Source organism: Mesoplodon bidens (assembly GCF_964165515.1).
Source record: "Mesoplodon bidens genome assembly, chromosome: 13".
NCBI classification, from domain to species: Eukaryota; Metazoa; Chordata; class Mammalia; order Artiodactyla; family Ziphiidae; genus Mesoplodon; species Mesoplodon bidens.
Genome location: NC_138169.1, coordinates 38,567,478 through 38,593,174, shown reverse-complemented (window position 1 = coordinate 38,593,174; position 25,697 = coordinate 38,567,478). Strand labels below are relative to the sequence as shown.

Here is a 25,697-nt window from a genome sequence, read left to right as displayed (position 1 = left end):
TTTAGGTTGATCTCCTCTGCAAGGTTACAAGTACATTAGAGGTCAGGGATTGAGCCTTATTTATCTTAGTAGCTATCCCCAGTTCCTCAGTATAGCAGGTATCCAAGAAATTTTTATTGAACAGAATTAAGCTGCTTTGTCTCCCCTGTATGCCAAATGTCATTCACTGACTCTTCTGGATGTAACACAGAAAACACAAAGCTTTGTACAAAAATGCGTTATAGTAGACAGCCCCACTTTTGCCTTCAACTGGCGAAGAAGGAGCTCCTGTTTTCTTCTACCAAATTGTCAATTAAATTTCACACAAGTCTTTTATGGACTAGGTATTTACCAAATAAATATAAGTGAGGAGGGCTTCCCTGGTGACACAGTGGTTAGGAATCTGCCTTCCAATGCAGGGGACACAGGTTTGAGCCTTGGTCCGAGAAGATCCCACATGCCGCGGAGGAACTAAGCCCGTGTGTCACACCTACTGAGCCCGTGTGCCACAACTACTGAAGCTCGTGCACCTAGAGCCCGTGCTCCGTAACAAGAGAAGCCACCAAGATGAGAAGCCTGTGCACTGCAACAAAGAGTAGCTCCCACTCGCCGCAACTAGAGAAAGCCTGTGCGCAGCAACAAAGACCCAACACAGCAAAAAATAAATTTAAAATAAATTAATTAAAAATATATATATAAGTGAGGAAAACATCACCTGCAGCAAAAGTCTTCCCTACAACCTGCAAAGATAAAGCCAGTGGCTTCACAACACTCTTATTCCAGGTCAGGTCCTGAGCTCCACTTAAATTGATTGCAGAATTAGCTGGACTGAGAACCGGTGAATCTTTAAAATGAAAGAGGTTGTTCAAATTAGAAACTATATATGCATAAAGGAAGTTAATTCAACAAGAGTAAGCTGAGAGAGACTATAGTAGACTATAGAATTTCAGTTTTTCCCTTGATCTATTTTAAGAAAGTCCATTTCTCTGTACATAGGTTTTATTTTCTTTTTTATGTATTTAACAAACACTCACTAGTGGGTACTATGTGTTAGGTGCTAGTTTTAAGTTTAAGCACTTTAAATATATCAATTCATCTAATTGCTATATGAACTCAATGAGGTTAGTACTATTACCTTAAATAATGGTAGCCATGTAACTTGGTCAAAGTCATATGATGTGGCATCAAGGATATCATCATGTGCCATATTAAAACTGTCTCCACAGTTTCCCTCAAAGCCATATTTTAATGAGATATATTTATCTCTATCCAGATAAGTTTGTCATTTGAAAAGTGTCGTGTAAGCTAAGTCATTGCAATATAGGGGAAAGAACTTTTCTCTGAAGAAAAGTTGCTTTAATATTTGGAATAAACTAGAATTTTTCCCTATGTAATACCAGAGACATCCAAAAGAAAATTCTTATTTGGCAGAAAAACCATATGGCATTTCAGAGGCAGGTTATGGGAGAGATAAAGACTCCAGGCAACTACAGTTTTCCGAAATGAATATAACAGACCCCAAATCCCTGACTCTATACCAGCAGAACAGCTTAATCAGGTAACACAGGAAAGTGTCAAAGGGACTGTTAAAACTCTGAGAGTTTGAAAAACTCTGAGAGTATCCTGTTCTAAAGAGCAGGATACTGATGGTGCTACATTAGAAATTATCTAAAATATTAGTGCTCATGCCGCAATGTGATTCCTGATACATCTGATCAGTGCTTATCATAAGAACTCAAAAGACTGAAATGGTTCCCTACTGGCTCAGAAGAGTTATTTGCCTCCCTGAGGGACTGACTGACATCAGGGAGTGATTTTAAGGTCTACAGGAAGAACAGAGGACAGCAACTGCACATAAAAACATTATAAAGTGACAGGAAACTGAAAACAACCTGAGTTTTTCACGTATTAACAGAGAACCTTACAGGACAGGAATCCCAGGTAAATTTTGACATGTCACTACACAGGTTGGTTATTACGTTTCAGGTCACAAATATGTTGTTTTGAGCAAGACCAGTAGCTTACTACACTAGCTTATACCTAGAATTTTAGCATATTTCTAACAGTCCAGGTGAGCATACAGGTGAAATCTGGTTAGCAAATTATAAAGGGTAAAAAAGGGACCAATGTGGACCTCCCTGCTGGCGCAGTGGTTAAGAATCTGCCTGCCAATGCAGGGAACACCAATTCGAGCCCTGTTCCGGGAAGATCCCACATGCCGCGGAACAACTAAGCCCGTGTGCCACAATTACTGAGCTTGCGCTCTAGAACCCACGAGCCACAACTACTGAGCCCGCATGCTGCAACTACTGAAGCCTGCGCTCCTAGAGCCTGTGCTCCACAACAAAGAGAAGCCACCACAATGAGAAGCCCACACACTGCAACGAAGAGTAGCCCCCGCTTGCCGCAGCTAGAGAAAGCCATTCACAGCAACGAAGACCCAACACAGCCAAAAATAAAACAAAATAAATAAAATTTTTTAAAAGGCAGCCATTTAAGTAGCAAGTTGGAAGAATCTGAATTCTGGTTTTCTCACTTAATAACTCTTTTTAAAAAAAACAAAATATTAACCTTTTCTGAGATTCTGATTCACGATCTGCAAAATGGTCCTAAAACTTAACTCATGGTAGTGATTAACATATTTAGCAAGTGCCTAGAACACAGTAGATATTCAATAAATATTTGTCTTGCTAAATCTTAAGTGTTTTCCAGATGCTTGAGAGCTTAAATCTTTACACGCTCTCTTTTTGCCCTTGGCACCTGTATTAAACTTAGCCTACATAATTTGCTTCTTTCCCGAGTAAAGTACTCTGGACCTATTTTCACATTCAGACTGCAATTAATGTTCTTCTAATAAGAAACAATATTTCTATTAATGCATGCTGAGGCTGCATCATTTATTTGTCAGCCATATTTCACTTTTGACTCAAAAAGTAGTATTTAATTAAAACATGATAATTAAAACACAATTACCCCTATAATTAATGTTAAATCAGGTATCTTCCTAACCTGTTCTTACACTATTCATTTTTTAAACAGCCTTATTGAGGCATAATTGACAATAAATAGCACATACTTAAGGTATGCAATCTGATAAGTTTTGACATATGTATATACTTGTGAAACCATCACCACAGTCAAAATAGTGAACACATTCATCACCTCTAAATCTCCTTGTCATCCCTCTTTCCTGTGTTTTCCTTGCTCTAAACAATCACTGATCTGCTTTATTTATTTATTTATTTGGCCATACGGCTTGTGGGATCTTAGTTCCCGACCAGGGATTGAACATCAGCTCCCAGCAGTGGAAGCATGGAGTCCTAACCACTGGACTGCCAGGGAATTCCCTGAGCTGCTTTAGATTAGTTTGCATTTCCTAGAGTTTTATACAAATAGAATTATCTTTTTCTTTTGTCTGGCTTCTTTTGAGTGAATTATTGCCTTAATCATTTTGAAATCCATCCATATTGTTATGAATATCAATAGCTCATTACTATTTATTGAGTTGTATATAACAATTTATTTATCTGTTCACCTGGATAAACATTCACCTGGATGGACATTTGGGTTGTTTCCAGTTTTTGGCTATTACAAATAATGCTGCTATGAACATTTGTGCACAAATGTTTGTGGAATATACTCCTTTTCTCTTGGGTAAATATCTAGGAATGGAATGGGTAGACTATCTGGTAGGTGTATGTTTAACTTTTTAAGAAACTGTCAAACTGTTTCCCAAAGTGGTTTTACTATTTTACATTCTCAGCAGTGTACAAGAGTTCCAATTCCTCCACACCCACACCAACACTTGGTATAGTCAGTCTTTTAATTTTAGCCATTCTAAGTATGTGGAAAATCCCATTGTTGTTTTAATTTGCATTTTCCCAATGACTAATGGTGTTAAGCATCTTTTCATGTGCTTAATTGCCATCATATATCTTTTGCACATTTTAAAAATTAGGTTATTTTCTTATCATTGAGTTTTTAAAAGTCTTTTTCTGGATATGATTCCTGTATATGCTTTGCAGAGAGTTTCATCCAGGCTGAGGCTTGTCTTTTCTTTCTCTTAACAGTGTCTTCTGAGGAGCAGAAGTTTTAAATTTTAATGAAGTCCAATATATCAATCTGTTCTTTTATGGTTTGTGCTTTTCATGTTGTATATAAGAAATCTTTGCCTAACCCAGGTCACAAGTATTTTTTTCTACCTTTTCTTTTAGAAGTTTTATAGTTTTCAGTTTTACATTTAGACCTATGGCCCATTTGAATTATCTTGTATGTGGTATGGATTGAAGTTCATGTTTTTTCATATTTACATCCAAGCGTTTCAGAACCACATGTTGATAAGGTTATCCTTTCCTCACTGTATTGCCTTCTGTCTTTGTTAAAGGTACATACACGTGTGTTTGTTTCTAGACTTTCTATTCTGTCCCATTGATCTATTTGTAGAATATCTTCACACCAGTACCATGCTGTTTTGATTACTGTCACTTTATAATAATCCTTGAAATCAGGTAGTGTTAGCCTTCCAACTTTTTCTTTCTTTTTTCAGAGTTGTTTTGGTTATTTTAATTTATTTGCATTTCCATATAAATTTTAGAATTAGCTTCTCAACTTCTAACAAAAGAAAAGAAAAGCCTCTGAGATTTTGGGTTGGATTGTGTTGAACCTATAGGTCAATTTGGAGAAAACTGACATCTTAACAATATTAGTCTTCCAACCCACGAACAAGAGATGTCTCTCCAATTTATTTAGGTCTCCTTTACTTTCAGCATTGTTTTCTAGTTTTCAGGGCACAGTTCTTTCATACCATTTGTCAGATTTATCCCTAAATATTTCATGGTTTTTTTTGTTTTGTTTTGTTTTTGTGGTACGCGGGCCTCACTGTTGTGGCCTCTCCTGTTGCAGAGCACAGGCTCTGGATGCGCAGGCTCAGAGGCCATGGCTCACGGGCCTAGCTGCTCCGCGGTATGTGGGATCTTCCCGGACTGGGGCACGAACCCGTGTCCCCTGCATTAGCAGGCAGACTCTCAATCACTGTGCCACCAGGGAAGCCCTTTTTTTTTTCATTTTTTTTTTTTTTTTCGGTATGCGGGCCTCTCACTGTTGTGGCCTCTCCCGTTGCGGAGCACAGGCTCCGGACGCACAGGCTCAGTGGCCATGGCTCACGGGCCTGGCCGCTCCGCGGCATGTGGGATCCTCCCAGACCGGGGCACGAACCCGTATCCCCTGCATCGGCAGGCGGACTCTCAACCACTGCACCACCAGGGAAGCCCTTTTTCATGTTTTTAATGCTATTATAAATGGTAGTTATTTTAAAAATCTTAATTTCTGATAATGCATTGTTGATATATAGAAGTACAATTGATATTTTTATATTGATCTTGTATCCTGCAATGTTGCTAAACTCACTTAGTTTTAGTAGCATTTTTGTAGATTTCATTGGATTTTCTCCATAGAAAATCTACTGTCTATGAATAAAGGCAGTTTTACTTCTTCATTTCCAAATTGGATGTCTTTTTTTTTTTTTTTTTTTTTTCTCCTTGCCTGACTGCACTGGCTAGAACCTGCAGTACAATATTGAACAAAAGTAGTAAGAGCGGACATGCCTATCTTGTTCTGATCTTAGGGAGAGAGGATTTAGTCTTTTATCACTAAGTATGTTAGCTGTGGGGTTTTTTTGCAGATGACCATTATCAGGTTGAGGAAGTTCCCTTCTTTTCCTAGTTTGTTAAGAGTCTTTATCAGGAATAAATATTGAATTTTGTCAAAGCTTTTTTCTGCATCTGTTGAGATAATCATATGGTTTTAGTTTAGTTTGTTAACATGGTAAATTACATTGATTGGTATTCAAATGTTAAACCAATCATGCATTCCTAGGATAAACTCTACTTGGTTATGATATATTATCCTTTTAACATATTGTTGGGTTCAATATGCTAACATTTTCTTACCAAATTTTGTATTTATTTCATGAAGGATATTGGTTTGAACTTTTCTTATAATGTCTCTGATTTTGGTATCAATGTAATGCTGGCTAGGATGAGTTAGGAAGTAGTCCATTCTCTTCAATTATTTGGAAGTTGTGTAGAACTGGTATTATTTCTTCCTTAAAGGTGGAATCTACCAGTAAAGCCATCTGGGCCTAAAGCATTTTTTTTTTTTTTAAGGTTTTCGTAGCTATTTTATTTATTTATTTTTTAACATCTTTATTGGAGTGTAATTGCTTTACAACTGTGTGTTAGTTTCTGCTTTATAACAAAGTGAATCAGCTATACATATACATATATCCCCATATCTCCTCCCTCTTGCGTCTCCCTCCCACCTTCCCTATCCCACCCCTCTAGGTGGGCACAAAGCACAGAGCTGATCTCCCTGTGCTATGCGGCTGCTTCCCACCAACTATCTATTTTACATTTGGTAGTATATATATGTCCACGCCACTCTCTCACTTCTTCCCAGCTTACCCTTCCCCCTCCCTGTGTCCTCAAGTCCATTCTCTACATCTGTGTCTTTATTCCTGTCCTGCCCCTAGGTTCCTCAGAACCATTTTTTTTTTAGATTCCATATATATGTGATAGCATACGGTATTTGTTTTTCTCTTTCTGACTTACATCACTCTGTGTGACAGACTCTAGGTCCATCCACCTCACTACAAATAACTCAATTTCGTTTCTTTTTATGGCTGAGTAATATTCCATTGTATATATGCACCACATCTTCTTTATCCATTCATCTGTCGATGGACACTTAGGTTGCTTCCATGTCCTGGCTATTGTAAATAGAGCTGCAATGAACATTGTGGTTCATGACTCTTTTTGAATTATGGTTTTGTCAGGGTATATGCCCAGTAGTGGGATTGCTGGGTCATATGGTAGTTCTATTTTTAGTATTTTAAGGAACCTCCATACTGTTCTCCATAGTGGCTGTATCAGTTTACATTCCCACCAACAGTGCAAGAGGGTTCCCTTTTCTCCACACCCTCTCCAGCATTTATTGTTTGTAGATTTTTTGATGATGGCCATTCTGACTGGTGTGAGGTGATACCTCATTGTAGTTTTGATTTGCATTTATCTAATGATTAGTGATGTTGTGCATTGTTTCATGTGTCTGTTGGCAATCTGTATATCTTCTTGGGAGAAATGTCTATTTAGGTCTTCTGCCCATTTTAGAGGGTTTTTTTTGTTTTGTTTTGCTTTTTTAGGAAAGATTTTAACCACATTTTCAATGTATTTAATAGATATTGGGCTATTCATGTGTATTTCTTCTCATGTAAGCTTTTATAATTTGTGTCTTTCAAGGAAATTGTTCATCTCATCTAAGTTGTCAAATTTATTGGTATAAAACTGTTCCTAACATTCCCTTATTATCCTTTTAATATCTTTCAAATCTACAGTGATGTCACCTCTCTCATTCCCGATATAGGTAATTTGTGTCTTCTCTTTCTTTTTTCTCTGTCTGGTTAGAGCTTTATCAATTTTACTGATTTTCTCAAAGAAGTAGTTTCTGGTTTTATCAATTTTTCCACTGTTTTTCTGTTTTCTGTTTCACTGATTGCCACTTTGATCTTTATTATTTCCTTTCTTCTCTTTACTTTGGTTTAAATTTTGTCTTCTTTTTCCTAGTTTTTTAAAGTGGAAGCTAAGTTCATTGACTCAAGAGATTTCTTCTTTTCTAATACAAGTTTAGTGCTATAAATTCCCCTCTAAATACTGCTCTAGTGGCATCCCACAAATTCTGATATGTTCTTTTTCATTTCCATTCCATTCAAAATATTGCTAATTTCCCTTTTGATCGATGGATTATTTATAAGCATGTTATTTAGTTTTCAAATATTTAGAGATTTTCCAGAAATCTTTCTATTATTGATTTCTAGTGCAATTTCACTTTGGGCAAAGAATATTCTTTGTACTATTTGAATACTTTCAAGTGTATTAAGGCTTGTTTTATGGCCCATAACCATGATAACATAATTATTTCTGTTCCTCTGTATGTAAAATGTCTTTTTTCTCTGACTTGGAAAATGTTCTATGTGAACTTGAGGAGAATGTGTATCTTGCTGTTGATGCATGAAGTGTTCCATAGATGTCAATTGGGTCAAGTGGGTTGATACTGTTGTTGATATTCTATATCCATATTGATTTTCTGTTTACCTGTTCTATCAATTGTTGAGAGAGAAGTACTGAAATACCTAGCTATAACTGTGGATTTATGTATTTCTTAAAATAATTCTATCAGTTTTTGCTTCATGTATTTTGAAGCTCTGTTGTTAGGTGCATAAATGTTTAGGATTGCTCTGGCCTCTTGATTAATTGATCCCTTTATCATTACGAGGTTACCTCTTTAATCTTTGGTAATATTCTTTGTCCCAAAATCTATTTTGCCTGATACTAATATAGCCACTCAAGGTTTCTTTTGACTACTGTTAGCATGGTAGATTTAAAAAATACTTTTACCTTTTACCTGTTTGTGTCTTTTTATTTTAATTGTATTTCATGTAAGCAGCATAGAGTCGGGTCTTACTTTTTTCCAGTCTGGTAATATTTGCCTTTGAGTGGGGGTGTTTTTTAATTTAAAATTTTTTTTTATTATTATTATTACTTTCATTTGGCTGCACCACACGGCTTGCAGGATCTTAGTTCCCTGACCAGGGATCAAACCCGTGCCCTCAGCAGTGACAGTGTGGAGTCCTAACCACTGGACTGCTGGGGAATTCTCTGAGTGGGGGTGTTTAGATCATTTACATTTAATGTGATTCTTTTTTTTTTTTTTTTTTCGGTACGCGGGCCTCTCACTGTTGTGGCCTCTCCTGTTGCGGAGCACAGGCTCCAGACACACAGGCTCAGCGGCCATGGCTCATGGGCCCAGCCACTCCGTGGCATATGGGATCTTCCTGGACAGGGGCACGAACCCATGTCCCCTGCATCGACAGGCGGACTCTCAACCACTGCGCCACCAGGGAAGCCCTAATGTGATTCTTGATGTGGTTTGATCTGAGTCTTTCATCTTGTTATTCATTTTCTAACTTGTTGCATTTATTTTTTGTCTCCCTTTTCCTCTTTTCAGCCTTCTTTTGGGTTAATTAAGTATTTTTATGATTCCATTTTATCTTCCTTGTAGCTTATTAACTATAACTCTTAGGTTTTTTAGTGGTTGATTTAGGGTTTATAGTATATATCTTAACTTATCACAGTCTAACCTCAAGTGGCATTATACAACTTCATGTATATATAGTACAAGAATTTTACAATATATTCTATATCTCCCCTCCTGGCCTTTTGCTATCATCATGCATTTTACTTTTCCATACATTATAAACCTCATAATATATTATTATATTTGTATAAGTCAATTACCTTTTAAATAGATTTAAATAATAAGAAAAAATGTATATATTTACCCAGGTAGTTACCTCTCTCAGTGGTTTTCAATCCTTTGTAAAGGTTCAGATTTTCTTCTGTCTGGTATTATTGTCCATCTATATGAGTGACTTCCTTTAGCATTTTTTTATAGTGTGAATCTGCTGGTGGTGAATTCTTTCATATTTTGTATGTCTGAAAATATCTTTATTTCACCTTCATTTTGGAAAGATATTTTTGCTGAGTATGGAATTCTAGGTTGACAGTTCTTAGCTTTCAGTACTTTAAAGATGTTGCTCCTCTGTCTTATTTATACTGTTTCCCATTAGAATATAATGTCATGTTTATTTTAGTTCCTCTGTACATAACAGAGGAATTTTTCTCTTGCTGTTTTTAAGATTTTCTCTTTATTGTTGGCTTTAAACAATTTTATTATGACATGTTTTGTTGTGGTTTTCTATATATTTCTGTGCTGGGGATTCATTGAACTCCTTGGATCTGTGGGTTTATAAGTTTCATCAAGTTTGGGAAGTTTCTGTCCTTTATTTCTTCAAATATTTTTTGTCTCCCCCACCCCCACTCTTCAGGCACTCCAGTTTCAGTATAAAAAGCTGCTTGTAGTTGTTCCATAGCTCACTAATGCTCTTTTCAGTTTCTTTTATTTTATTTTTTCTCTCTGTGTTTCACAGTGGACAGTTTCTATTACTATGTCTTCAAATTATTAATATTTTCTTCCCTAATGACTAATCTGTTGTTAATCACATCCAGTGTATTTTTCATTTCAAGCACCATAGTTGTCACCTTGAGAAGTTCATTTTGGGTCTTTCTAATATTTTCAATGTTTACTTAATTTTTTGAAAATATGAGATATATTTATAACTGTTTTGACATCCTTTTCTGCTAATTCTGACATCTGTGTCAGTTCTGGGTTAGTTTGATTGATTAATGAGTCTCCTCAATATTAATTGTGTTTCCCTGCCTCTGCATGCCTAGTAATCTTTGACTGAATGTCAGGCATTGTTAATTTTATCTTGTAGGATGCTGGATATTCCTGTAAGTAGTTTTTCTTCTTCTTCTAGTTTTATGGAGATATAATTGACATAGAGCATTGTGTATGTTTAAGGTGTACAGCATAATATTTGACTTACATACATCATGAAATGACTACCACAAGAAGTTTAGTGAACATCCATCAACTCATATACACACAAAATAAAAGAAAAAGAAAAAATCTTTTTCCTTGTGATGAGAACTCTTAGGATTTACTGTCTTTAAAACTTTCATATATATAATACAGCAGTGTTAGTTATATTTATCGTGTTGTACATTACATCCCTAGTACTTATTTACCTTATAATTGGAAGTTTGCCTATAAATATTCTTGAGCTTTACTCTGGAATGCAGTTAAATTACTTGGAAACAATTTGATACTTTTTTTTTTTTTTTTTTTTTTTTGCAGTTTTGAGGTAGTGCTCAGTCTAGGGCTAAGTATTCTCTATTACTGAGATAAGACACTCCTTAGTATTCCAACCAATGCCTGATAAATTGTGAGGTTTTCCTGTCTAGCTGGTGGGAACAGTCCCTGGCCCTGGCCCTGTGTGAATGTTCCCTCTCATCCTTTTGGATGGTACTTTTTACCAGCCCTGAGTAGTTTGCTCACATGCATGCATCAACCAGTACTATGTTGAACATTTCAGGGGAACTTCTGCACAACTCGGGTTCTCTCTCTCTGTGCAGCTCTCTCCCTTCTGGCACTTGGTGCAATGAACTCTAGCTGCTTTGGTCTCCCTTCACTCTCAGTTTCTTCTACTCAACTTAGTGGACCTATTGGGCTCTACCACAGTTCCCCCTCCTGCATCATGGTCTGGAAACTCTCCAAGCAGTAAGCTGGGAAAATGGTTAGACTCACATTTACTTGTTTCCTGTTGATCAGGAATTAATGTCATTTGTTGCCTGATGACAGTGTCTTAAAAATCATTTTTCATGTAGTTTTGTCTTTTTTTTTTCTGGTTGTTTCAGGTGGGAGGGTAAATTTACTCCCTTTTTATTTATTTTGGCCAAAAGTGGATATTGAGTTGATCTCTATGGATTTTTCAACCCTAGTGCTCCCCTCTCCTCTTCACATTCCTCCTGCCTTGAAATTTGAAACACAGGAACATTTTACATAATTCTAGGTAGAGATCAATATCACCTATGTATAACCCAGAAATTGCCTAATAAAATTGTCACTAGTGAGCAGGGAAAGTTCAAATTCTGGTCTTGTTACCTTCTAGCTGTAGCTTGGATGTGTCTATGTTATGTACTGGTTCTTATTCCTACACAGCATTCCTATAAAGAATGTTGGAGATTGTGAAAACCAGGTCTTTTCTACTGACCTATACATTTGGCTTAATCCTGAGAATTTTTAGTGCTCAACTATGAAAAATATGACATAAAGGAAAATTCAGAAATAGAAACAAACATGTTAAAAGCTCACTTCTCCCACAAACCATTGTTTATTCTCTAGTGTATGCCCTTCTATGTTTTATCCATGTTATATTTTTTACATGATATAACAAAAATACCCATAGAGTTTTTTGTTGTTTTTTTTTTTTTGCAGTGCGCGGGCATCTCACTGTTGTGGCCTCTCCCGTTGCGGAGCACAGGCTCCGGACGCGCAGGCTCAGCGGCCATGGCTCACGGGCCCAGCAGCTCCACGGCATGTGGGATCTTCCCAGACCGGGGCACGAACCCGTGTCCCCTGCATTGGCAGGTGGACTCTCAACCACTGCGCCACCAGGGAAGCCCCATAGAGTTTTGTTTTTTTTTTTTTTTTTTTTTTTTTTTTTTTTTTTTTTTGCGGTACTCGGGCCTCTCACTGTTGTGGCCTCTCCCGTTGCGGAGCACAGGCTCTGGACGCGCAGCCTCAGCGGCCATGGCTCACGGGCCCAGCTGCTCCGCGGCATGTGGGGTCTTCCTGGACCGGGGCATGAACCTATGTCCCCTGCATCGGCAGGCGGACTCTTAACGACTGCGCCACCAGGGAAGCCCCCCATAGAGTTTTAATATTACTTTTTTTACTTAACAGGATTATTTCCTATGTGGTTGCACAGTATCTTTTGACATCTTTGTCATGTGAATATGCTATGATTTATTTGTTTCTATATTAAAAGATTGCTTTTCCTTTTATGCTAATATAAAGAATAACTGCAGTGAATATCTTGACTTTCTTTTAGGTTATTTTCTTGGCTAAGCCCTCTGAAGTGAAATTACTAGAGTAGAGGATATAACTATTTTAATGGTCTTGTTACATATTGCCAAATTGCTTTCTTAAAAGATCATATCACTGTTGACCTCCACCAGCCTGAGGTCTGAGATTGTTGGTCTTACCACATCCTTGCCAGCCCTGTATATTATCACTTAAAATAGAGTATTGTGGCTAATGCAACTGGTGAAAATGACTTTTCATTGTTATTACTTGCAGCTTCTTCATTTCTGCAGAGTGGGCCATTCTTCCTTATACTTGCTAACGAGTTACATTTTCTCTTTTGTGGGCAATAGGAGTCTCACAAGCTCATTCACTGGCCCTGCCTCAGAGGAGTATGGTCACTGGCTTTCTTCCCTCTCCCCCACCCATGCATTCACTCATCAGATGCTTATTGAGCCTCTTCAGCAGGCCAGATAGTATGCTAAGCTCTGGGGATAGAATAGGGGAAGAAAGCAAAGATACAATCCCTACCCAAGGAATATACAGTGTAAAGGAAGAGCTTACATGTTCTCAGTATCTGGTTGGGAGTGGGAAAATCTGCCAGCCAAAGGGTTCCCAACACATTTGGAAAAAGGAGACTGTGTTTTGGTAAAGTAATAATTTGAATATTCATGAGGAACTAAGCTTAGAAAAACCTGCTAGAGGAACTTTTGATTATTCTGACTTCAGGAAGTTTAGTGGCTAAAGGACAAATCAAAAAAAGAAAGGGACAAGCACAGTTACATTTTAGGGACAGTTAAATAATACATTCTAATGGAAACTGTTTTCTAAATGGCTGTCACCCTGGACAGAGGAATTGTAGTTGGGGGGCAAATGGAGACAAAATAGTAAGGCCTGGGTTGAATGTGGCACATCATGAAATATTCTGGACAAACAGAGGGCAGCATGAGAGCTCTGAACTATTGGAAGGCAAAGCAGAGGAGGCCAAGACATTGCAGGGAGGGGAAAACACGAGCGCGTAGAGATTTCTGTCAGGGGTGGCTCTGTCCCTTCCCTTCTTGGAGACGGAAGTCAGCTGTGGGGCTGCATGCTGCAGCTCTATCACCACAGCAACAACCCCACAGTAGATTCAATGCAGTGGGAAATAGAAAAACTCAAAAGGACTGAAACATTACTATGACACCATAGGATCCCTGGCCTATGATACCACTTGTTCTCAAAGTGTAACACTGCATACCATACACATATGTAGTTTGAAAGGGTAAATTTGCCCTTTTTCCCAATGAGATATATCAAAATACAGGCGAGTTCACAAAATATTTATGTATAGTTAAAAAATTAATTATAGGGGGCTTCCCTGGTGGCGCAGTGGTTGAGAGTCCGCCTGCCGATGCAGGGGACATGGGTTCGTGCCCCGGTCTGGGAGGATCCCACATGCCGCGGAGCGGCTAGGCCCGTGAGCCATGGCCGCTGGGCCTACGCATCCGGACCCTGTGCTCCGCAACAGGAGAGGCCACAATAGTGAGAGGCCTGCGTACCACAAAAAAAAAAAAAAAAAAAAAAAAAAAAATTATTATAGGGACTTCCCTGGTGGCGCAGTGGTTAGGAATCCACCTGCCAATGCAGGGGACATGGGTTCGAGCTCTGGTCCGGGAAGATCCCACATGCCGCAGAGCAACTAAGCCCACACACCACGACTACTGAGCCTGTGCTCTAGAGCCCGTGAGCCACAACTACTGAGGCTGCATGTCACAACTACTGAAGCCCTTGCACCTAGAGCCCGTGCTCTGCAACGAGAAGCCACCGAAATGAGAAATGAGAAGCCCGCGCACTGCAACGAAGGGTAGCCCCCGCTCGCCGCCACTAGAGAAAGCCCACGTGTAGCAGTGAAGACCCAACACAGCCCAAAATAAATAAATAAACAAATTAATTAATTGAAAAAATTATTATAAAGCAAATACCTATGGAAATAACCACTATCCAAGTCAAGGGATAAAAACAAAACAAAACAGTGCCAGGGCTTCCCTGGTGGCACAGTGGTTGAGAGTCCACCTGCCGATTGCAGGGGACACGGGTTTGCGCCCCGGCCTGGGAGGATCCCACATGCCACGGAGTGGCTGGGCCCGTGAGCCATGGCTGCTGGGCCTGCACGTCTGGAGCCTGTGCTCCGCAGCAGGACAGGCCACAAGGGTGAGAGGCCTGCGTACCGCAAACAAACAAACAAACAAACAAACAAAAACACTGCCAGCAGCCAGTAGCCTCCTTTGTGCTCTTCCCCATCCCTTCTCCTTCCGTCTCCCCAGAGGCAACCACTGTGCTATGTATGTATTCCTAAAATAATTTAGTTTTGCGTATTTTTGAACATAACAGAAATAAAATCATATTGGATAGAGTCTTCTGTAAGTAGATTTTTGTTCAACATTTTGGAAGATTCCTCCATCAGGATGCATGTAGGTATTATTTGTTCATTCTCATTGCCAAACGGTATTTTATTATATAAATACATCATAACCTATTTATCTATTCTATTGTTGATGAACATTTGAGTTGTGTTCAGTTTGTCATTTGCAAAGAACACTACTCTGAACAGTCTTGTACATATCTCTGGATGCACAAGTGTTTCCTTAGGGAGCGGAATAGCTAGATCATAGGATATGCATGTTTTCTACTTTTCTATGTATTGCTAATTACTTGCAAAGTGGTGCCATCAATTAACACTCCTATCGGCAGCATATGATGGTTTGTGTTGCTTGAAATCTTTGCCAACATCTACTGCTGTCACACTTCAAATCACTGCCAGTTTGGCATGTATATAATGGCATCTCACTGTATTTTTAATGTAATTTCCCTAATTACGAAAGTGATTAATCATCTTTTCATGTATTTATTGGCCACTTGGATTTCCTCTTGCGTGAGGTGCTTGAAGTCTTTGCTCATTTTTCTATTGATGTGTCTTTTTCTTACTGATTCACAGGCATTCTTTTTTGTCCTTTGTACTAGTCCTTGGTTAGTTTTATGTATTACATATCTTCTCTCAATTTATGGCTTGATTTTTAACTCTACAGCACCTTCTAAAAACAGTGAAACGTCAGTTTTTTCCCTTGTGATCGCACTTTTTGTCTCTACTTTTAAGATATCTACAATATCTAAGATATTCTACAATATCTTCTTAAAGCTTGACAGTTTTGCCTGTTGCATTTAGATCCTCCAGCTACCTGAAATTGATTTTTGTGTATAGAGTAAAATAGGGGTCCAGTTTTATTGTTCTTCCACATAGTATATCCAACTTCTGAGGACCATTTGTTGAAAGAAAAGGTTCTGCTAATGTGCAAGTCACTCTATACCCACATGTTATATGAATCTGTCTGGGGACTTCCTATTCTGTTCTGCTGCTCTGTGTCTATCCCTGTGCCAACTCCACTCTATCTTTATTAGTAAAGCCTCATGAGCTTGATATATGATAGGGCAAGTCCTTTCATTGCTGTTGTTCTTCCTTCTTTAATACACAAGCATTAGATGGTAAGGGGTTTACATTATTTTAAGCCTACAGTGGTTCATCCAGAGGAAAATCCCATTTCATGGGCAATACATGGCTCCAATAACAGGGCCAACTTCTCCATTAGGCATAGAAGTCAGTGCCTTGGGTCCACAGTACTTCTAGGGGTTCACAAAAACGTTTTAATTTCTTTTAAAATCATAAGAAATGTTTTAATTTCTTTTTGTCTAACAAAGTATTGTAGCATATAGTATTAATATATTCATCTTTATACCAACACAGTCATAAAATACAATTTTAAATACTTTAGGCAAATGTGCCCAGGGCCTAAGAAAGTCATAAAGTCATATCACGTCCTGCCTGATAGCATCTTCTTAAAAATTACACTATTAGTCACAGGGGCAGAGTTTAGGTGGCTCATCCCTGTCCTGCCCTACGGGCTAATTTTCCTCCTAATGGTAGATAAGCATACTATCTTCATTTGGGAAAAGAGTACACACCAGTAAGTTAACAATCCCCCAAATGCTAATTTAAAATTTAAATAAAAATGGAATTCAAATGATGTTTATTGGGAATTCCCTGGCAATCCAGTGGTTAGAACTCCATGCTTCCACTGCAGGGGACCACAGGTTCAATCCTGGTTGGGGAACTAAGATCCCACATGCCGCGAGGTGCAGCCAGAAAAGAAAAAACAACAACAAAAAAAAAAAACACCATTTATTTCCAGGCATTTGCCAGGTACTAGGGGGTATAGGGATAAACAAAATGAACTTACAGTTTCTAGCATATAAAAGAATGCAGATGGTTAACAAATTATTATAATTGGGAGAATGGCACACAAATAGAAGTATAGTAGCAAGGCTGAGATAATCCTTAGTTGCAAAATAGGTATTGTTATTTTTAGCTGTACAAATGAGAAAACCAAGACATAGAACAATTGAGTGGCTTATCCCAAGCCTCAGCCAATATACATCAGGGGCAGTATTTGAATACCAAGATTCTGATTCCAAGTCCTGTGCAGTTTACCATCTGGTCTGAAACTGCTCATTCTGTAGTAGACACTCAATAAATTAGACTGGATTCAAATGAGGGAGAAACATTGCCACTCTAGAGGATTTCACCTTTCTCTTAGAGCAGCTTTTTAATCTTTCCTCCCCAACCCCCAGCTTAAGGTATATTTTACTTATCATAGAATATACCCAATTCAAGTGTACAGTTCAATGATTTCTAATAACTTGGCCAAGTGGTGCAACCATTACCATGAATCAGCTTTAGAACATTTTTATCCCCCAGCAAGAAACCTCATGCCCACTTTCAGTTAATTTTCATTCCCACCCCTTGCCCCAGGCAACCACTATTCTATTTCCTGTCTCTATAAATTTGCTTTTTCTGGACATTTCATATAAGTGAAATCATATAATATGTGGTCTCTTCTGTCTAGTTTCTTTCACCTAGCATAATGTTTTTGTTTTGTTCTGTTTTTTGGCCGTAGCTTGAGGCATGTGGGATCTTAGTTCCCTGATCAGGGATCGAACCCAAGCCCCCTGCGGTGGAATCTCGGAGTTTCAACCACTGGGCTGCCAGGGAATTCCCAGCATAAAGTTTTTGAAGTTCATTCACGATGTAGCATGTGTCAATAGTTTGTTCCTTATTATTGCTGCATGGTATTCCATTGTATGGATACACAATTTTGTCTATCCATTCACGAGTATATTGACAGTCAGGTTGTTTCCAGTTTTCGACTGCAATGAATAATGCTTCCATATGAACATTTGTATGTAAGTTTTTGTGAGGACACATGTCTTAATTTTTCCTGGGTAGATAGAATTAATATCTTATTATGGTTTTGATTTGTATTTTCCTAACAGCTAATGATGTTGAGCATCTTTTCATGTGATTATTGGCCATTTCTCTGAAGAAACCTCTGTTCTCTGAAGAAATCTCTATTCCAAATCTTTTGCCCATGTTTTGATTGGATGGTCATCTTATGACTGAGTTGTAAGAGTTCTTTGTAAATTCTGGATACAAATCCTTTATTAAATATGTGTTTTGCAAGTATTTTTCTAGTCCATCATTGTCTTTTCATTTTCTTAATGTTGCTTTTTGAAGTGTAAAAGTTTTGAATTTTGATGAGGTCAATGAAATTCACTGACAAAAAGACAGTCTGTTCAATAGACGGTGCTGGGACAATTGGATATCCACATGCAAAAAAATGAATTTAGATGCTCACCTCACACCACACACAAAAATTAACTCAACATGACTCACAGACTTTAATGCAAGAGATAAAACAATAAAACTTTTAGACAAAAAACATGGAAGAGAAACTTTCCAGATCTTGGGTTAAGCAAAGGTTTTTTTCATCTATTCCCTTTTTCCCTTTTTTTTTTGGCCATGCCACACAGCTTCTGGGATCTTAGTTCCCTGACCAGGGATTGAACCTGGGCCCTCAGCAGTGAAAGTGCGGAGTCCCAACCACTGGACCACCAAGGAATTCCCGTTTTTTCATCTGTTCTTGAATTTTTGTCCTTATTAAACACAATAACATGTACGTGTATATGTTTGTATGTGGTATGTCTGTGTAATGTAGGTAGATAACTATGTAGCCACCTTCAGTCAAAATCATAAAATATTTTACCAGGATTGTTGGCTAAAATTTGAATTATTAATCACACAGATATGTTGAAAGAAAATATGCAAAATATAAGTGGCAAGCCAGACAGAACAGAACATCCAGAGCTTGGCAGCTGGAATGTGAGATAAAGCTGTGCAAATAGTAAATTAATCCCCTCTTCAAATACTTTGCAACATGTGTACCTACATTTCAGGCTAAGAAATGTTGATTACAGGCAGTCACTGATTGTAGATTAAGAAGGGTACAATCTCCTACAGGAAGGTGAATCTCTACCTGCTAAGAAGATGCTGCATATTCTAATGTTTGCAATGATATAATAGGCTAAGGTAAAATTCTTACAGTCTATTACTTTCAAAATACATAGGAAAATTATCACTGAAGACTCCATAATTGGTCAAGAAGAAAGTTTTAGACACAAAGCTTTACTTTTAAAGGCACTATCTTCTATTAAATTCTCTGGATTGCATCTAAAATTAATAGGTAATTTCATGGTCAAATTACCATTCTCACCCCAACAAGGGATACACAAGAATACTGGCATAGCACTTGGCCACTTGTGTTCACTGTGAGTCAGTCAGTGTCTTGCCTGTGTCCCTTCGTGGCAACTGAAGGAGGCTTTGCTAAGCCTGAATCTTTAATTCCTCTATTCAGAGCAATATTCATTTTCAAAATATATTTCTGTATAATCAAAACTGCTTATTAACATTTCATTACTTCTTATTAACATTTCAGTATTTTTTCATTTTTTTCAGGTACAGCTGGTTATTTATATGTATTCACCTCTCCCTCTTAGAAAAGGTAACATGTTTTATCATTCTTTTATCCCTTATATGAGTGGTTTTTAAGTCATTGGAGCCAGTAGTCAAGTACTGGAACCCTGCCTTACAGCCTCTGACAAGGATCTGAGAACATAATAAACACTTGATAAGTTTTTGTTGGAATGAAGTAAATATTCATTACTAATACTATAGTTTTTAAATTGCATTTCATTAGCCCCAAGTTCTCATGGCAGAAAATATACTACAGAATCAATCAAATTCTAGGAGAGACATCACTGTAATGAAAGCTAATCTTTCAATGCCAAGAGCCCAATACCAATTTTTTCTTTCTTCAATACCTAGTGACATGATGTTCTCTCATTTATTCTAAATGAGAATTTAGAATATTCTCTTTCCTCTTAAATTACAGCCTCTATGTAAATCTCTTGAACAGTTTAAAAGTTAGACTTTTAAAACCCAGGATGAAGTGGATTTAGCTGAGTACAGACACATAGCAAGAAGTGCCCCAGATAAAGTTAGCTTTATTATCACTACAGTTGTTGTTAACATAGTCTAATAATCACTTCCATCTTGAAAATAAGTGCAAACGATTTACCAGCTCATTAAAATTTGACATAAATTTGGAAGAGGATGCTAAGTAGTGAAATGAATAAAGACAGCCTTTCTTTCAACTTGTTGTGTTTGAGTGGATACTGGCAAAGCACATATGCTATGAAGTTTGTGGGTAAAATAGCATTTCTCAAAAAACAACTGAACTGAAAAAAAATTCACAAATTCTTTTAAAATACTTTTCTTCTTGCCTAAGATATAACCTAGACTGGTTCTGAGTAATTTTCTCAAATACTATCTGCAGTTATCTTTTCAGTTACAGCCCTCCAGGCTTTCAGCCACCTGGAAACATTAAGTCCCCCTGGAGTCTTATCCTGACCTGAGTTCAGGCCTCTATACTGGAGGAATTTTCAGAAGCTTTAGACTAGTAACTCATCTGCTCAGTATCAGATCAGCCACTCTGCTGATCCAGCTCTGATACTGTAACCTAGTTTCAGGCACTAACATTTTATCTGGTTATTTGTAACCAAGCTCCTATCTTGTACCACCTGAAACTAGGTCCTAGATTCTTCCACTGTGATCCTTCATCCTACTTTGGGACTTTACTTTGTATCCAAGTTGGTGTAATACTCCCTATACTGTTGAGCAAGCCTAGTTAGAGCCCTACTGTAGAATTCCAGTCTTCATGAATATGTCCCCAATACATGCCACCTGATGGCTATGATGCAGATTTCTCTCACATCTGTATTTCTACTTATTGCCTCCTGTCAGACTCCTCTAGAGACAGGCCCTATGCTTGAACTAAATTCCCTACCAACTGTCAGTTCCTTTTTCCATGCCTTGCCTAGCATTGGCAGGGCTGTTGGGATTTGGGGTCCTGCTCCTCCACAGACTGATCCATCTCAATGCTGAGTTCTAATTCTAATAGTAACTCAATACCGCTATTTAAAAATAGGTCTGTTCAAACCAGCCAACAGTAAGTTTAAAATGCCTCATTAAATATACATCTGCCACTTGAAATTCCAAAAGAAAATACCCAATACCTGTCTGAATGAATCCTGATTTGTATCCATTAGTTGTGCCATTTTCTGGGGCCACGGTTGATGACACTGAAGAGTTTGGTTTAATAGAGTGGCAAATGGTAGAGGATTGTCGGCTTCTACATTCTAGAAAGGAGTAAGAATCACATTATGTAAGGAAAACAATATTCTGTTAAAACAGGTGAGGGAGACACAATCCATAAAATCTCTAAAATAAACTGCTGCTCCTCAAGTGGCAGCACTTTCTTTAACAGAGATTCCCCTTCCCCAACCTTGACTCCAACAGAATGTTCAAGCTGGTGAACACAATTCGTCTTCCTAGAGCCAAATGTCATGTTTGGAAGGCAAAGAAATAGTTACAAAGAACAATTAGGCATTTGTTCCTCACAGACTAGTTCCCAGGAGAAAAATTACTCATAACCTATATAGTCATGTTAGTTTCATGGGTAATACTGAGGTTAAAATATCAATAATTTATAAAAACCAAATAAGCTTTCAAGCACCAGTTAACCTTCTGTCCAGGATTGATTTACGTGTAGAATAGTAATCTAGAGTCCTTCTAGGCTGCCTTCAACCTTCTCTACTCAACTTTAATTTATGTCCAGAAACAGAAGCAAAGAAAATATTATACACAGAGGAGAAAAATTAGAAATTCTCAAATTCTTATTATTCTCAGTTCTTATTAGAGGAAATAGGTAGACAATATTCAAGGTACTTACTGATCATACAAAACTAAGCTTCATTTTAAATGAGCCAATATTACTTGAGGCTTTGGTGTAATATTTTAATAATACTTTGTACTGATTCAGGTAGATAGCAAATACGGTGACAACCTGTGTCACAGGTTTTCGGGGCTCTAAATTCCAACCAAATTATACTATATGTTGTACTATATTAGTCTTTAAAGGTAGCATGTGAAAAAGAAATATAAATGGTTGTAAATGACAAAGTTAATTATAGTGGGTCCTTTAGAAAATTTCCAAGTTTATTGGATACATGCAAAAGTTAGAGGCAGTTTTCTATAACCTTCTATCTATGACGTTCCTTGAAGAGCTACTGTATTTTGACTGAAAAGGATATCTCCATGTTATGTATATTATATGCAAATATGTAGTTTGATAGGTATGTACATATATACAATTCCAATTCCAAACTAGAATGACTATAAATGTGAGGCTCCAGAAGCCACCCAGGATCATTGTATCACAAACTATTTCACAAATGTTATTATTTACCAGAAAGGTGAATTGTCACTGAGCACTAAATAAGAACTTAAAAATATTTTATGCAACCAAAGCTAAAAACAAAAGCTAAAAAAGGCAGTTAAAAGGCAGGGAGGTGATACCTATCCTATTTTTACTCTTTTATTAGGGTTCATGACATTTAAAATGATTTTTCTAGAGGAAAATTCTTTAGACTTTATCAGGATAAAGAGTTATCTATAATTTACCATGCTTACGATTTAGTGGTCACAGCACTGATCACAGTCCTGATGATCCCTGGCTCAGAACATGTAGCCATTTCCTAAGGAGTTATATAATCTCTCCTCAAATGCAACCAGGAGTCATTATGGTGAAAGATTCAGAAACAAATCTTCAGTTGTAATTTGGATTTACTATGCTATTTTTCATGGTCAGGCCAAAATCTTGCACAAACAACAAATAGAAATATTAAAGACAATTATTCTATTGTTTTTAACAATAGAATAATATGAATAATGGAGGGGAAATCTCAGCATCTAAGAAACTGCTCCAAAGAATAAGAATTAGATGTCCCACTACATTAAACAATGTACAGAACTTGTGGCAATTCCTATCAACCACAAGATGATGTGACATTTCAACTGGATTTATTTTCAAAAATAAGTTTAAGTTCTTCCTAACTGAAGAGGAACAAAACTTTGTCAACTTAAGACTGCCTTTTCCCAGGTATTATGAAGAGAGCATTATTTATTCCAAAGTTTGCTTAGTTCTAATAGAAAAATGAAGACCCAAGAATTACCAAAGACCCTAAATAAAGTAGAAAGAGCATCTGACCAGGAAACTGACACTTTGAAGTCCTCTCTAAATGACAGAAGAGCTAGAAAGAGCCCATTTTCCCCCAAGAGCTGTATTCCACACCCCTAAGTGACAAATACAAGGAGAAATGCCCTTTCCCAAATTTCAATAGTTTCTGTTAAAAAACAAAAAGGAGCAAGTCAAATAACCTGCCAGAGGGCTTTACATTTTTGGATTGTCTTCTGAACTTGGGATATTTATCTATTCCACACCTGGATTCTGAACCCCGTATGGGTCACTTATCAATACTATCGTAACATCCACATTCCCTTCCCGTTCCCTCCCGGAACTTGACGCTACCTTTCCAGCAGATGAGAGGTCCCTTCGACAGTACACCCTGGGAGCTTCTGACTAGGTAGTACTTTAAGTGCTTCTGCTTCTTTGGCTGGGTGGTGAGCTTCAAGTTTATGTGGTTGGAAAATTCCGTGAAATACCGAAATCCTCTTTCTCCACAGCCGATACAGTTTCCAGAAAACCCTAAAAGGAAGAAAAACAAAGTTACTGGTGGCCTTGTATGTTGTTGCAGTACCTTCACATATAAAAAACATAGAAATATTCACTCTTTGGCTTGACAACTTCCTAATTTTGAGGAAATAATTCAAAGGAAAAAAACATGTACAACAATTTAGCAGTTATTTTATAACAGTGAAAGACTGAAAATAATTTTTAAATGCTCTAAGAGGATAACGGTTAAGGAAATAGAATAGATAGTATCATATGATAGAATTTATATAGTTAACATAAAAAATATGAAAAATTCTGGTCCTAGAGATATCTATTATTTCTTCCTTACATATTCCCTTCTTAACCTACTGGCTCTGGTTCTCCACCCTACCCACCATGTGGACTTAACTCCACAGGCACAATTGATTAGACTGTGGACCAATATTTGACCCAATCTAGGATAGTCAGAGTCTCTCTCCTGGAACGCTGAAATAAATACAAAAAGAATCAGTCAGATGGTACTGGACCCTCGATATGTAAGGTTTTGTAAAGCTGGAACCCAAGTCAGGGCTATGCCATCTAGGGTGTGGGAGAGAGCAAACTGAGAATTGTGAAGAGGAAGCTGGTCTCCAGATAGGAGAGCACGAACAGAGATGTATCAACTCAGGGCATTGTCAGCTTCCTAGTTTCTATGAGATCTAAGGAACAGAAGTTCCCTAAGGGTCCCATTTCCTCTCTGTTCAACCCCTCTTTATTCAAACTAGCTCATTATTCCTTAGACTTAACATCCAAACAATTCTCACTCAGATTAATCAAACAAAATAAGACTTTCAGTGATCTTCTTGGAACAGAGGACATGGAAAGAAGAAGAAATGGAGAAGGCTGGGAGGATGAGAGGTCATGTTTTGCTTGACTGGAAATCGACTTTTCAATCTCCCTTATTACACAGAAGAAAAGTGGACAGTAAGAGAGTGAGTTCTTCTGGTTGTGAGTTATGAGGACATAACACATGTATGGTCATAATGGCAAATAAGGGCACTCCAAATTTCATAAACACAATATCTCTATATACAAATAACTAACTGAAAATAAATTCACTTATGGAATAATACAATCTTTTAAAACCACCAAACCAACCTGTTTTATAATTAACAAAGATATATAAGGAGAGTAGAGAGAGACCATGAGGATTAAAGACAAAATATCTCACAATGTCCCAATCTCAGGATGCTAACAATCAATTCAGAACATTTAGAAATGGGCATTCCAATTTATTATTATTTATTCAATAATTTTTTATTGAGCACCTACCTATATGCCGAGCATTTTGCTAAACACTGGAAAAACAGTGGTGAACAAGAGATAGTCCCAACTTCTGGTCAGTTACATAAAATTAATAATTCTATATAATTAGCTTATTACCATCACTTTATAGAAATATAAACATCAATATAATTTCATAAATTATTTAAAACATATTCAGTGATGGATTGCATTTGAGAGCATTTGGCTATTTGTCTAATACCTTGGAGCTGTAGGCCAAAAAAAGAAAGATGTCAATGACTGCCTAGTTCACCAAATTCCTAAAGCCAACCATCCATCTAACCATTCATCCACCCATCCACCCGTCCACGCATCCATGAATGCATGCATCCATCCACTAATTCATGCATCTATCCACCTGTCCATCCATCCATCCAACAAATATCTGTACTCTACTATGTGCTAGGCACTATTTCAGGTACCAGGTTTTTAGCACTGAACAAGGAAGACAAAACCGCTGCCTCCACAGAACTTACTTCCTGATGTGATCATTATGCCTTGATAGAAAATTGGCTGACCTATGAGGCAGATGCAACATACCCAAAACACAATAAAACTAAGAACCTTCATCTGAAATAGAGACAGTGCCAAAAAATGAGGCTTATCTGATAGGTCCAAGTAGTTCATCAAAGATTAATGTGAGAATTAGAATTAACAAATTACTGGGGTTAGATTTTATCTTTTATCTTTTCCTCTACCTGTTTTCTGAGGTGAAAAGCAAGACTTGAGTATGAAGAGGGAGAAAAGCAATGGATCTGGATAATCTTCAAAGAAGAGAAACTTCACATTAATGATGAGAATTAACAATATAAAAGAGTAAGAACTTTAGAGTCCATTTTTAAAACTCTGTATAGT

At 37.5% G+C, this 25,697-nt stretch overlaps 1 protein-coding gene across 2 annotated transcripts in view; it reads right to left on the bottom strand.

Moving 5' to 3' along the window:
• The window catches only part of GREB1L (GREB1 like retinoic acid receptor coactivator), a 258,611-nt gene that overhangs the window by 73,606 nt on the left and 159,308 nt on the right, over positions 1-25,697 (bottom strand). For both annotated transcript variants that reach the window (XM_081252044.1, XM_081252045.1), the window contains exons 6-8: positions 23,376-23,552; positions 21,022-21,144; positions 695-823 (exon numbers count right to left, since the gene is read on the bottom strand). In XM_081252044.1, the coding sequence (XP_081108170.1) occupies positions 695-823; positions 21,022-21,144; positions 23,376-23,552 (429 nt within the window). The remainder of the gene's footprint in view (positions 1-694; positions 824-21,021; positions 21,145-23,375; positions 23,553-25,697) is intronic.